The sequence below is a fragment of the Delphinapterus leucas genome, chromosome 14, assembly GCF_059928025.1.
Source record: "Delphinapterus leucas isolate spDelLeu-1000000601 "Yukka" chromosome 14, BTC_Dleu_Yukka2, whole genome shotgun sequence".
NCBI lineage: Eukaryota > Metazoa > Chordata > Mammalia > Artiodactyla > Monodontidae > Delphinapterus > Delphinapterus leucas.
In genome coordinates, this window is record NC_143142.1 from 14,592,135 (window position 1) to 14,604,704 (window position 12,570).

General features: G+C 58.4%; 1 protein-coding gene across 2 annotated transcripts in view; it reads left to right on the forward strand.

The window, feature by feature from the left end:
- The window catches only part of RBM19 (RNA binding motif protein 19), a 122,026-nt gene extending 110,370 nt beyond the window's left edge, over window positions 1-11,656 (forward strand). The window contains exons 24-25 of one of the 2 annotated variants that reach the window (XM_022551006.3): window positions 10,242-10,352; window positions 11,101-11,656. In XM_022551006.3, coding sequence (XP_022406714.2) covers window positions 10,242-10,339 — 98 coding nt within the window. In that variant the 3' untranslated portion in view covers window positions 10,340-10,352; window positions 11,101-11,656. Of the gene's footprint in view, window positions 1-10,241; window positions 10,353-10,571; window positions 10,591-11,100 lie in introns of those variants that run through there. The other variant, XM_089894517.1, reaches the window with a different exon arrangement.
- The last annotated feature ends 914 nt before the right edge of the window (window positions 11,657-12,570 follow it).

Genomic DNA, 12,570 nt, shown 5'->3' on the forward strand with positions numbered 1-12,570 from the left:
GAAATCCCTCAAAGATTTAGAAAGAGGAGTGCCACGGCCTGGTTTACACTCCATCCCTCATCCTCGCTGCTGCATGGGGCATGCATTGTAGAGGAGTAAGAATATGGAATAGGAGTCCCACTATGGTCGTCCCAGCAAGCCACGGCGGTAGTCTGAGCAGGGACAGAGACAGGAAGGGTGGAAAGAAGCCAGTGGATTGAGCATATGTGGTAAAAGTAGAGCTGGCCAGACTTCTGAGAGGCAGGAGGGAAATTAAGGCCAGTACAGAGACTTTTGCTCAGAGCGAGCCACTCACAGGATGGTGTTGCTGCGTGATGATGAGGCTCTGGAAGCTGGGAAGAGTGGGTGGGGGTGGGAGTGATCCGGCCGCATGGGGTTTGAGACACCTATTAGGACTCCCCATGGGATGTCAAGCAGATAGATCTGAGTTGGGAGCTCAGGAGTGAAGTCTGGGCTGAGATATAAATTTGGCAGTCACCAGCATACAGATGATATTTAAAGCCTGCAACAGTTCACCAGCCACCCCCACCCCTGCCCATAACTTAATCATTCACAGGACAGCACACTTTCAAAAGACTGGGGACCAGGAGAGCCCATGATCCCCATGCCAGCCCTTGCAAATATGCCTCACTGATCATGGCCCTGAAAACATAATCATCGGGCTTTAAAAATCACACTCAGGAAAGTTCAAGCAAGTATGTGAAGTCACAGAGATTATTATTCAAAATATCCCTCTGCCATGGATCTTTCCAGCAACCTGGAGACAGAAGGTTCCTATAGGCTCCCCTCGCCTCGTTTTTATTCCTCCATTTGGGTGCCTCACATTCCCTCCCTAAGGCTTTGCTGTGGCAGCCCTTCCTCCAGAGCTGTCAGAGGCTCCAGCAGAAGACAGGTGAGGGAGGGCTGTCACAGATTGCCACAAAGGGTCCTGACAGAGGAAAGGTCACTGTGGGCACCCGGGGCCACCCAGGAGGTGTTGCACCCCTGCCCCCTTGGAAGCGGGTGCCCGCCCCTGTCCAGGGTGCTGAATCTGTTCTTCCTTCTGCTCCCAGCCCTGTCGGTGGGCAGCAGCAGGAGAGAGGTTGAAACTGGCTGGGAGACCCACTCTTTGTCACATGCCCCAGGCCACCCCAGCTGATGCAGGCAGAATCGAGAGAAGAAAAATCAAGAAGCCCGAGTCAAGGTGGCTCCTCGGTGGCAACTGCTAGCAATGGTGCAAATGGCTGAGCTGTGGCCAGGGAGCCAGGTTCAGAGAGCCAAATGCTTCTCCCTGCAGAGGTGCTAGGGAGGCTGGGGGGGCCTGGAGCAAGGTGGAGCAGGTGTCCTTGTCCTCCAGGTCACCCCCTCCCACTCCTCCCTCCTTCCACCCCCCACTCCCCGAGCCTCTTTGAGTGGTGTTTTGGAAATATTTCCAAGCGCTTCGGCAATATCCTGCACACTCTCTCCCCCTTCCCCCGGGAGCGGCTGTCCGTGCGGGGAAGGTACTTGCTCCCAATCCTGCTAAATTGTTATTGACTTGTGTTCTCTGTGTTCTGCAAACATTTCACTCGGCTGTCGCCAGTGAGGCCAGGAATCCCTGCTCGGGCTAACGGGGAAACCAGCTGTGCCGGGCCATTTCTCCTGCTCTTCCTCATTGATCATGGAGTTAAACTGACAGAAGGAGAATTTCAGAGCAACTTGGGAGGGGAAGGGGCTGGGCCCGGATTGGATGAGGGTTTGGGGACCTGGGGACCAGAGTGCTGGAAATAGGGTCAGGAGGAGGGCGGACTTGCCTCCAGGGTTGTGGCTGGTGACAGAGGGTGGCCGGGTTTGTTTCTGAACTGTAGGCTGGCCCAGGCCTGAGAAACCCAAGGAAAACACACAGACGAGGAGGTTGTTATTACTGCTTCATGACCACAAGTGAAACTAGTGGGGTTCTATAGACAGAGAGTAGAGAGAAAGTAAACCAGAGGCTGCACTGGTGAGCTGTCGGCTGAGATCACAGATCTTTATTTTGCCTAGAAGATAAGGGGGAGAAAAAGTGTTTTGTTTTTGTTTTAATTAATTGTTCCTATTTTGCTATCAGAGGATTTGACCTGAAAGTCAAGATTCTGGCCTCTCTTGAAAAATCAGGTCTGACCACCCTAGGTCCTACATTCACATAGAGTAGCTGGGGTCGAGTTACATGGGCTTTTTTTTCTTCTTCTTCTTCTTTTGCCGCAGTCCGCAGCCCTCCCTATAGTCACCCACCCAGACCATTTAACTCCATCACATTCGCACTTACAGATCTTAGTGCAGACAGCATCCCACCTTGGCCCCTCGAGACGATGTTACTGATTCTTTCTTTTTAGCCTCTACTCCCAACCCAGGGCCTTTGCCAAGAGGAAAGGGACAGGTAGTTAATGTCGACCAAGCCCCTAGAAATGGGGAGATCCCTCCAGGCCCAAGACAGGAGAGTGGGGCGGGGAGCGGTGGGAGGCGCCTTCCAGCCTCTCCTGGCTTCTTTTTCTTTTGTCCTCTGCAATGAGTCACCTTCTCCTGGACACTCTCCTGCCTCCCCGGCCCGCACAGGCCGCTCCAGCATCTGTAACTAATGCAGACGCATGCAGCACCAAGCCCCAGAGCACCCAGGCTTAGTGGCCCCACGGCCCTACCGGGGCTGAACCCACAATAATCCAGGCCGGGCACCTTCAGCAGCCCTGGTGGATGGAGAGCCGCCAGCCCGGCCGCCTGGAACTCCTATGTGCCCTGGATGCCCAGAGCACAGAGCAAGATGAACCCGCCGGGCTGCACCGGGGCTTCCTGCTTCCCAGGAGCCAGAGTCCTTAGCACTGTGATTCATAACGGCTGTAGTCACAGCTGTCTCAATAGCCAATGTCCACCCCAGGCCATTTGCATCAGAACCTCTGGGGGTAGGGTCCAGGTATCTGAGGTTTCCCAGACGATTCTATCAGGCCGTGGGTTGGGAACCAATAGCTTCTTGAAAAAATGGCTGATGCAGGCACTGGGCCGCTGCCACGCGGCCTGAGTCTGTTTCAGGCCTTCCCTGTTGAGAAGTTCCTTCTGAGGAGCCTGGGCTGGCGTCCCCCCTGCAGGGCGGGCAGCTGAGCCACGGGACCACAGGCATCGCCGTGGGGGGACGGGAAGACCCTGGGACCACCTGATCTCTGCTCAAGGCCCCATTCAGCGGAGTCTTCCCCAAGCCCTAGAACAGCTGCTTATACATCTGGAAGATGGGGCAGTAATATCATCTGGCTTGTGGGAGACCTGTGAGTCCACACCCAGCCCATGCCTGGAGCCCAAAGAGGCTGGGCTCAAAGCCTGAGAATGCTGGGTTCTCTGCCTTCATGTACGGTCGGCCCCGGCTCAGCCTGCTAGGTCCCCAGTTTCCTGAGTACCGCCTGCTCTCTGGGTGTCCTTGGACGACACCTGCGTTGTTACTTTTAACATGACTCAACACCTCTGTGTGCATCCAAGCCTTATCTGTTGACTCTTCTTGTGGCGGGCACTACTGCCACGCCCTTTCTACAGAGAGCAACTCGATCAGATGGCCTGGGACCAGTGAGTGACAGAGCTCAGAGCCCAGCTCGGCCCGCCCTGGGACCCCAGCATGGCCTCCGTGGCTGCTGGCTCAGTTTCTCCTTTGGCGGCAGTATCCCTGGCACCAGGCCTGGCACGTAGTATATATTCAATGACTGTTTGCTGTGAATGACTGAGGGCTGGAACCCTCAAGGCCTGAGATCAGGAGAGCAGGCACTGTCCCCAGTTAACAAACAGGAACACCGAGGAATGGAGTTAAGAGGCTCCCTTAAATCCTTGAGGTGGCAGAGGTGGGCCTGGGGCCCAGTCTCCCGTCTGCCAGCCCCGAGCAGGGGCTTTCGGATCACGCCTGGTTCTTGGGGGACCAGCTATGTTCTGCAAAGGCACATCCATGAAACAGCCTCCTGGTACCGAGAAGGGGCCACTCGTTTGGTCTTAGGAGCCAGGTTGATCCTCTCTAAAGAGTGCCCTTTATTCTGTGATCATCTAGTGTGTGCCTGCTGTAAACAGAGCCCTGGGAGGCAGACCCATCGGGGTATCTGAGGGTTTTGCCCGTGGGGGCGGCCAGCCTGGAGCCTGGGAGGCAGGGGGACCCAGGAGCAGGCAGCCTCACACGCCAGGCCAGCCCTCAGGGTGCCGGCCCCTCGCAAGACCCACATCCTGTGTCTCCAGCACCGTAGTGTCCCCAAGGGTGGGGACTGCAGGTTGCTTGTGCCCCCCGATGGCCTGGGGCAGCAGGCCACTGAGTCCGAAGGCTGTGGTGCCTTGTCCCAACCTGGAATCCCGCCCTCCACTCTCAACCCTAACCTCCTTCCTCTCCTCCCCTCGAGGGACAGACCGGAGAGAGGGGCACACCTGCTCCCCCTCCCCCGTCCCCCCCAGCCTGTTGGAGTCGCCTCAGGTACGGTTTTAACAGGGGAAACCTGCTACACGGGCCTGCACTTTACAGTTTGCCAAGGCCTCGCCTGCCCTTTGTCTCGGGGAGTAGCAAGCTCGGGACCTCCAGGAACAGGCAGAAAACACCCAAATAAACGAGACCTCCCATCTCCAGGGGCAACTGGCACACACCCCATCGGTTATCCTTAGGTGGGGACATGGGCCCAGTGTGGCCAGATCAGCCAGTTTCAAGAGAAACTAGAAATGGAGATTCTTGTGTAGCCTCTCTTGTGTTTACATATTAGTAACTAAGGGTTTTTTTTTAACGTTCCGTGATGTCAGCAAATCCAGATGCCCTTCAGTGGGCCTGCCGGATGAGGCCCTGCTTCATTCCAATTGGTCACCTATAGACAATGGTGTCTTAGTTTGGGTTCCCTGGAAGCAGCCCCTGACCAGCTAGGAGGGGAGCCAGTTTGGGGGATGCAGTGAGCAGCCCCACCATACAGGCCACAGGGACCCCTGAGAGCCGTGTGGCACCTGCCCCAGAACTGTCCCCTGGAGTGGAGGGAGTTGGGACATTTCTCCAGGGGGCTTAAATCTCTAACACTTCCAGCCTACCCTGTGCCAGGGCCACGTGTGCCACTGTGGCCAGAGAAAGCTCCTGGCCCTCCAGACGGGGAGCTATGAATACGCCCCAGAGTTGCCCGCTAACGCCGTACGTGACTGTCAGGAGGGGGGCACCCACCGCGGCCGCCGCATCTGTCAAGGGCCGGTACTGCCATCCCCATTTTATGGAGGAGGGAAGTGACCTGCCCACGCGCTCTCGGTAACAGTACCCATTAAGGACAGTAAGGGCGTCACCTTTCCCCCGCGGCTCCTGCGTGCCGGGCTGTTGTAAAGGCCTTCATCTGTGCCCTTCTAACGCCCTTTGGGACCCCAGGAGCTGGGTGCTCTTCAGTAACTGCCAAGACTGAGCACAGAGAGGGGAGGCCTCGGCCCCAGGTGGCTCAGCCGGGGGGCGGCAGGCTTGCCTCCGGTCCGGGCAGCCTGGCTACAGCCGGCAACGCCATCAACTCCGAGCCCGGCCGCCCCGGCCGGTCACAGCTGCTTCCTCTCAGGGTTCCTTTCAGGATCCCCTCCTCCCCGACCAGCCCTGAAGCTTTGCCCTGTCCTCCCGACAGCCCCCCGCCCGCCTGCCTGCCCGTGCCTTGTGCACAGGGCGCCAGCGCCAGCCAGGGACGGGAGAGAGATGCGGGCTGGCGTTCTGTCAAGGAATTAATTGAAAAATAAAATCATTAGATGGGAACTCCAGAAATGCAAAATGGTGGCTGCAGAGTGGGGAGGGGGACGGGGGCAGGACTGGGGGGTTGCTGGGGGACGGCTGAGCTTTTTGTCAAGTTAATTTCTTGGGTGTTGATGTTTGGTGACATTCACTTGTTGTTTATCTCCGGGTGCAGCTGTGATACTGAAAGAGAACGCACAGCTTGTTTCGTTTATTTATTTTACACCTTTCTCCGGTTCTGCATTATGTTTGTTCGGTGAAAACCCACTGAGGCTTTTGATGTCGGGGAGATGGGATTTCAGCAGCTGTTCCCGGCAAGCAGGGCGCTCCGCGTGAGGATGGGGCCTGTGGGGGGGGTGGTTGCTGGGTGTTGTCTGGTGGGGACTCGGGGCCCGACGTGTCCTCTGTGGGGCGGGGCGGTGCTGGGGGCCCCCGCCTGAGCCAGATACACCAGGCCCCAGGGTACCAAGCCCTTGGGGCGCCAGGCTCCGTGAGTGAACTCACTGATCCTTGCCGCCACCCCGGGAGGTCCCGTCCCCACCCCCAATGTACAGACAGGCAGCCGAGACCCCGAGAGTACAAGTGACCTGCCCAAGGTCACCGAGCGTTAAGTGGCAGAGCTGGGACCTCAGACTGTCTGACTTCCGGGGGTCAAGGAGTCCGCTGGTCGCTAACGACTTGCCTGCCACTCACCCCACAGCTGTCAGTGGAGACCCCTGTGCCTCTGGTTTCCAGCTGGAGGAGGGGGAACCGTACCAGCTTTGGCCTTGACCAGCCAAATCACTTCATTCACTTACTGGACAACTATTTATTGCTCACCTACTGTGTACCAACCTTCCTGTGACAGCCCCTGCCCTGCTGGCACTCCCCAGCCTAATGGCAGAGGGACACATTAAATCAACGCCTCTGACGTGAGCAGTAGTAACAAAGATGGTGGCCTCAGCACCGTCATGGAGCCTGACCAGGGGCTGGCATTGCTCTTTTCTCTCCTCAGTGCTCACCACAGCCCCAGGAGGTAGGCATTCCTAGTGGCCCCATATTACAGATGGGGAAACGGAGGCCCAGAAGGGCTAAGTCTGCTGCTCACAGCCTCACAGCCAGTCCATGCCTGGGCTGTGGGGTCAGTGCCCACTGTTCCTGAGCACAGTTACAGTAGGTGCTGGGGACAAGTCAGGGGGCTCTGAAGGGCTTTTGCAGGAAGAAGGAGCCCTCACCTCCCGGGGAGTCAGGACGGCAGCAGAAGGCAGCCACAGAGAAGGGAGGGGTGGCGGAACAGCCCCGTCCCCCCACGTTATACATGAGGGGTTGAATCTCGGACGGGGCACATGCCCTGCCCAAGATCACCCAGCTCGGGAATGGTCAAAGCCAGACGCAGTGGCCACACGCCCTGTCACCACAGGGTCCTGCATGATCTTGGCCCTGCCCCCAGGCAGGGCCCCTCGGGAGGTGCCACAGAGCACAACACAGAGCATGCGTGGGTTGCAAACTAGACCGTCTGAGGTGGAATCCAGGGCCTGCCACGTGTTAGCTGGGGGCGGGGGGGCGCCTCCGGTGTGTATGCTTCTCTGCACCTCCGTTTTCCCACCCATGAAATGGGGGTGATGACACCAGCCTCCGGAGGGTTTATGAAACTAAGGTGAGACACCACTTGTTAAGTGCCCGTCCTGTGTGTTTCCTCTTCCAGCTATGTCGCCCCTCCCTCTGGGCCTCAGTTTCCCCAGTCGTGGTGCCTCTCTTCCCACCACTCCATTTGTTTGTTTGCTGTCCCGACAACTGCAGTTTTACTTTTTAAAAGTTACCCACATTGGTGCCCCTTTTTATTCATTCACTCAATCATTCATTCATCATTTTTATGTTCAACAAATGATGACAGAGCACCTACTGTGTGCTGAGTCCTGGGACGGTCTCTTGCAGTCTGGCTCACAGTGTGGTGGAGCCAGGCCAGTGCAGCACTCGGGATGTTCCGGTGACAGAGAGGCCCTCGGAGCTGGCCAGGCCCCTGGTGACCCTGGGCCGTGCTTCTCTGAAAGGTCCCCGAGGTGGGCTGGTGCCCAGGGGGTGCCCTGTGCTGGCCACTGGGGGCACCCGGAGTTCACATCCCAGTCACCGCCTGCGCGGTGCTCCTGGGCCAGCTGGGTAAGAGCCACCCGTGTGCCTGGCACCTGCCCCCTTGCCAGTCTCAGAGTCATGCTCAAGCCGTGGGAAAGAACAAAAATTCTGCCAAAGTGAAAGCGGTAGCTGCCACCATCGTGGCTACTGCTCCACTGGCCGCCCCCTCGGGCCCCAGGCCAGCCCAGGAGAGCAGGGACCAGCCGCCCCAGGAGCTCAAACCTATCCCCATCGTTAGCCTCTGGGGGGGGGGGGCGTCAGTCACAGGCCCGCAGGTCCTATTTTGCCACCCTTCTGTTTCCCGGCTCCTACTACCTGCCCAAAGGTCCAAGTTCCAGAGACCGTTGCGCACTTCCGGCAATTATTTGGAAACCCAGAGGGGGCGGCGGGGGCGAAGGAAGCAGCTGTCCGCCCCAGCCCCTCCTGTCCCCCTCCCTCCTCATGACTAACAACATGGTGATGATGGCCTGAGGCTCCGGCCGGGCGGGCCTCCCACCCCTTCCTCACCCTCCCCTAGGGGCCAGCCCCTCCGCGTCCCCCCTTTCTGCCCCATTCGCTCATCCCCTCGTTCAACAGCTGCTCACAGGCACCCACTAGGTGCCAGGCAGTGCACTAAGGCAGGGGACACGGCCGTGAACAGGATAGCTCTGTCCCCAAACGAAGAAGCGCCCGCCGGGTGGTGAGAAGTGCTATGGAGCGAGGTGGGGTTGGAGAGCGGGGACCTGTAGACAGCGGCCAGGGGAGTCCTCTCTGAGGAGGGGACGTGGGAGCAGGGGTCTCCGGGTGGGAGCGCACTTCGCGGGCCTGGGAGGGCCCGGCCCAGGCAGTGCCTGGAGATGACCACGGAGAGCTCCCGGAGCGGAGCAGGAGAGCCTGTCCTGGAAGGATCCCTCGGGCTACTGTTGGGGGGGGAATAGGTGGCCCTGAGGGTGAGGGCGGAAGCAGAGTCCGCTGAGAAGGTGCGAGGGCTCAGGTCAGGCAGTTAGCCGCGGAGAAGAGGAGAAGGGTCAGCGTCCGGGTCAGGTTCTTAGGAATGAGATGAAGAAATAGCCTCAAAGAGGTCAAGTCACTTGTCCAAGACCACCTGGAAGAGACCCAAGATGCTGCATCTCGAGGGCGAGCGTTGGGCTGGGCTCTGGGGAGACCCGCTGCCTGCAGGAGCCCCAGACCCAGTGGGGAGATGGCAGCTAAGGATCGCAGTGACAATTTGTCCCACCCGGAGGACTTCACAGAGGAGGTGTTGTTTGAACCAGGGAAGGAGAGGCTATTGGGACAGCATCCAACAGCTGCCTCAAAACAAGCCCAGCGTTATGTGGGGGTGAGGCTGGCCATGAATGACTGGTTAGACAGCAGAGGGACTGACAGAGTCAATCTAAGCCCAGAGCCTTCCCCTCCCCCCCCCACCCCACGCCCTTCCTGGAGGGCTGAGAGGACCAGCACACCTCCCCCCTCCACCCTTTGTCTCCCTGGCAGTCTCTGGGCAGCACCTCAGACTTTTATGAAAAGAGGAAAGACGGTGGGCTTTGGTGTGTCTTGGGTCCTGGTTTCACCACTTCCTAGCTGAGTGACCTTAGACTTACCTGTCTTTGCTTCAGTGCTCTCAGCTGTGAGAGGTAATAATAATACCTCCCCATGGTATTGTTGAGAAGATAAGAGCCATAGCACAGAGCAGATAATCAATAGTGTTTGGCACCCTGGGGACATATATTTTGCCGAGCCCACCATGCCCTTTCACACTGTGCATGTACCTCCCCTTCCCCGTCTCCTCACAGAGAACTCCTCTGCATTCTTCAAAGCCCAGGTCAAATAGCCCCTCTTCTCTAAAGCCATCTCTAATTGTTTTTCCCTCCATGCCTCATCTGGAGTCCTTGAGCATCTAGTCACCCAGCATTTACTAAACACCTACTGTATGCCAGCCACTTACTATACCATTAAGAGTCTGCGACTCCGAGAGAACAGGGACTTGTTTCCCAGCCCCTGCCCTCGCTTGACTTGGCCTCTCTGGAGGTTCTGGCTCCCCCTACATCAGGCAGAGATTCGCTAACCTCTGACCTGCCAGGAAAGGCCTTCCTCCCTTCTTTCCTCTGTGGGTGGAAGATGGGCAGGGGTGGCCGACAGGGCTGGGAGAGAGGCTGCCCCCTGGTGAAGTAGAGACTAAGCCTCCGTGTTTCTCTGTCTCCCGCTCTGTGCTCTCTTCCCCTTTCTCATATCTCCTTTGATGCTCCTTCCCCCCTTTCTTGTCTTTGCTTATTTCTTCTGTCTCATCCCCCCCCCCACCCCGGGTCTGTACCTGCTCTCCTACCTCCCACCCCTTCCCTCTGTGCCTTCCTGAATCCCCTTCCCCCGCTCCCTGTTTGCTCTCCCCTTCCCTCTCCCTCTCTGTCGTCTCTCTCTTCCTGACTCCCAACCCTCTCGGCTGTTCTTTTCTCCTCTCTTGCCATCTGGGCTCCCGCAGAACCCCCGAAGAAAAAGCGGTCTGTGGTGTTGGACGAGATCCTGGAGCAGCTGGAAGACAGTGAGGACGGCGGTGACGAGCAGACCCTTCAGCCGTGAGCTGGCGCCGAGGGTACGTGGCTCCAGAGCCCTGGGGACCGGGCACAGCCGCTCCGGCTCTGCACCCCCTACCACAGGGGCCAGGCGGGCCGCACCACCCGGTGGGGCAGCAGCAGCAGGCAGCCCCGCCCTCCACTGGTCCAAGGTCGGAGGGGACGATGGCCTCAGCCCACTGCCCGGGCATCCCGGGCCCCAGGCACTGACTGCGCCTGCTCTCTGCCCGGCACTGCAGGGCCAGAGAACAGGCGCAGGATGCCACCGCGCCGGGCAGCCCCTCGTGGCAGCACGAGGATCTGGAAGTGGCAGAAACCACCGAGCCCTGCGTCCAGCCCAGCCATTGGTGGTCCCCGCACAAGTTCCCCCTCTTGCTTCTCCTCCCAGCAACCCTGAGATGCAGACAGGGCCCCACCATGCTGGCACGAAGGCCGGGTTGCAGAGGGACTTCAGGGCTTGCACCGGGGTGCGCAGCTACATGGGCGCAAGGACCCTCAGGCCCCACTGCCCACGAGCCCGGAACACTCACCAGGCTGAAGGCAGCTCTCTGGAGTTGGGCGCTTTGGGCATGAAGCCCCGCTCCACCCAACACAGACTGGGGACCCTGCCAAGTCAGCTCACCTCCCAGGGCCCAGCCTCCTCACTAACTGGTTCCCACCTCAGAGGGCTTTAGCGAGAAAGAAATGTAATAATCATGAAGAACGCCAGGAACAGTGCTGAGCGTGTAAGGCGGGCTCCAGAAGCTTCTGTTCTCGCTCCCCCTCCAGGGCTGCTAAGCTGGAGTTCCTGCCTCCATCTCTCCAAGGGACTGCTCACAGCCTGGGATGTGGCCTCTGTCCTGCCCCCTCCTCGCCACTTGGGACCATGGGCCCTGGTTCAGTCACCAGAGCGTCTTCCATCCGCGCTGACCACGGGGCCACTCACGAAGCACCAAGCCCCAAACCCAGACACTGGCTCATTGGTTGAGCCCGGCTGTGTCGCTAACGGCAGACGCCCTCTACTCACAGGCTGGGGACCCTGTGAAATGCAAACAGGTCCCTAGCCCTGGCGAGCAGTGTCCCAAGGCTCATCCCAGACCTGGGGTGCCCACATCTACTCCCGCCTGGAGATTCACACCCAGCACACACCAGGAGGCGGATGGTAGAGAGGAAAGAGCTATAACCCGTCTGCCCTGGGTCTGAACCCCAGCTGTGTGACTTTGGACCGGCGAGGTCCCCTCTGACCCTCAGCTTCTCTTTCTATAAAATGGGGGTGATCTTGTACCTACCTCAGAGACAGTGCTCGGACTACATCAGCCAATCCAAGTAAAGCCCAGAGCAAGCACTCGTCAGCGTTTTTGTTTCCTTCTTCATTTGGGCAGCTGGGGGCCCCGAGTGAGAGCCCAGGGATCTTCTGACTTGCTGTGTAAAATTTGGTCTGTGTATTTTTCTGGGAGGAGGTTTCAGTCCACACCAAGCAGTTTTCGGAGTGGCCTGGAATCCAAGCAAGACCACACAGCGCTGACAGTCCTGCAAGGCTGGGCGTGTCCCCAGTTCCCTGGGGGGCAGGTGCTTCCTAATCCATCCTAGGTTATCCCTGGGACATAATGGAAGCAAAAGACACAGACCCGGAGTGGCTCATTCCCAGCTTTTATAGTGAGGTGTCTCTCCGACATCAGACCATAGAGCCTCTGTGGGGTCCCTCGGATGACCAGGCTCCCAAGTTTCCGTGGATCCCAGGGATGACAGGGCTGGGGTCCACCCCCTCCCTCCCCACTGCTTGTCCCGTTAAGGGCCATGTGGATTCTTCTGGTTAAAGAAGATTGCAGACCCGTGGGCCTGGCACGGGAAGAGGCGACATTGGCACCGACTTCACTGAAGGTACTAGAATGTCCCCAGATTGGAATTCACCACCTACTGGTGTTGCCATGCCAGCTCGGGCTCTGCATTCAGACCATTCTGGGTTCCTGGTAACATCCACCACTCGCCAGCCTTGTGAGCGTGGGCCAGTGACTTAACCTTCGATTCCTCAGTCTTCTCATCTTTAAAATGGGATGGTGCTAACAGCACCTCCATATACCGGGGGTATTGTGAGGCCCAGAGAGCTTCAGGCACCTGCAGGAGGTGAATCTGACCCCAGGGCCTCGGGTCTTTCTTGACCTTCATGCTTTACTGTCTTCCCTGTGTCCAAAAGAAAAAGCAAGCAAGCCCCGGCCCAAGCCCAGAGAAAGCTCAGGACCAGCAGAGGAGCGAGGGGGT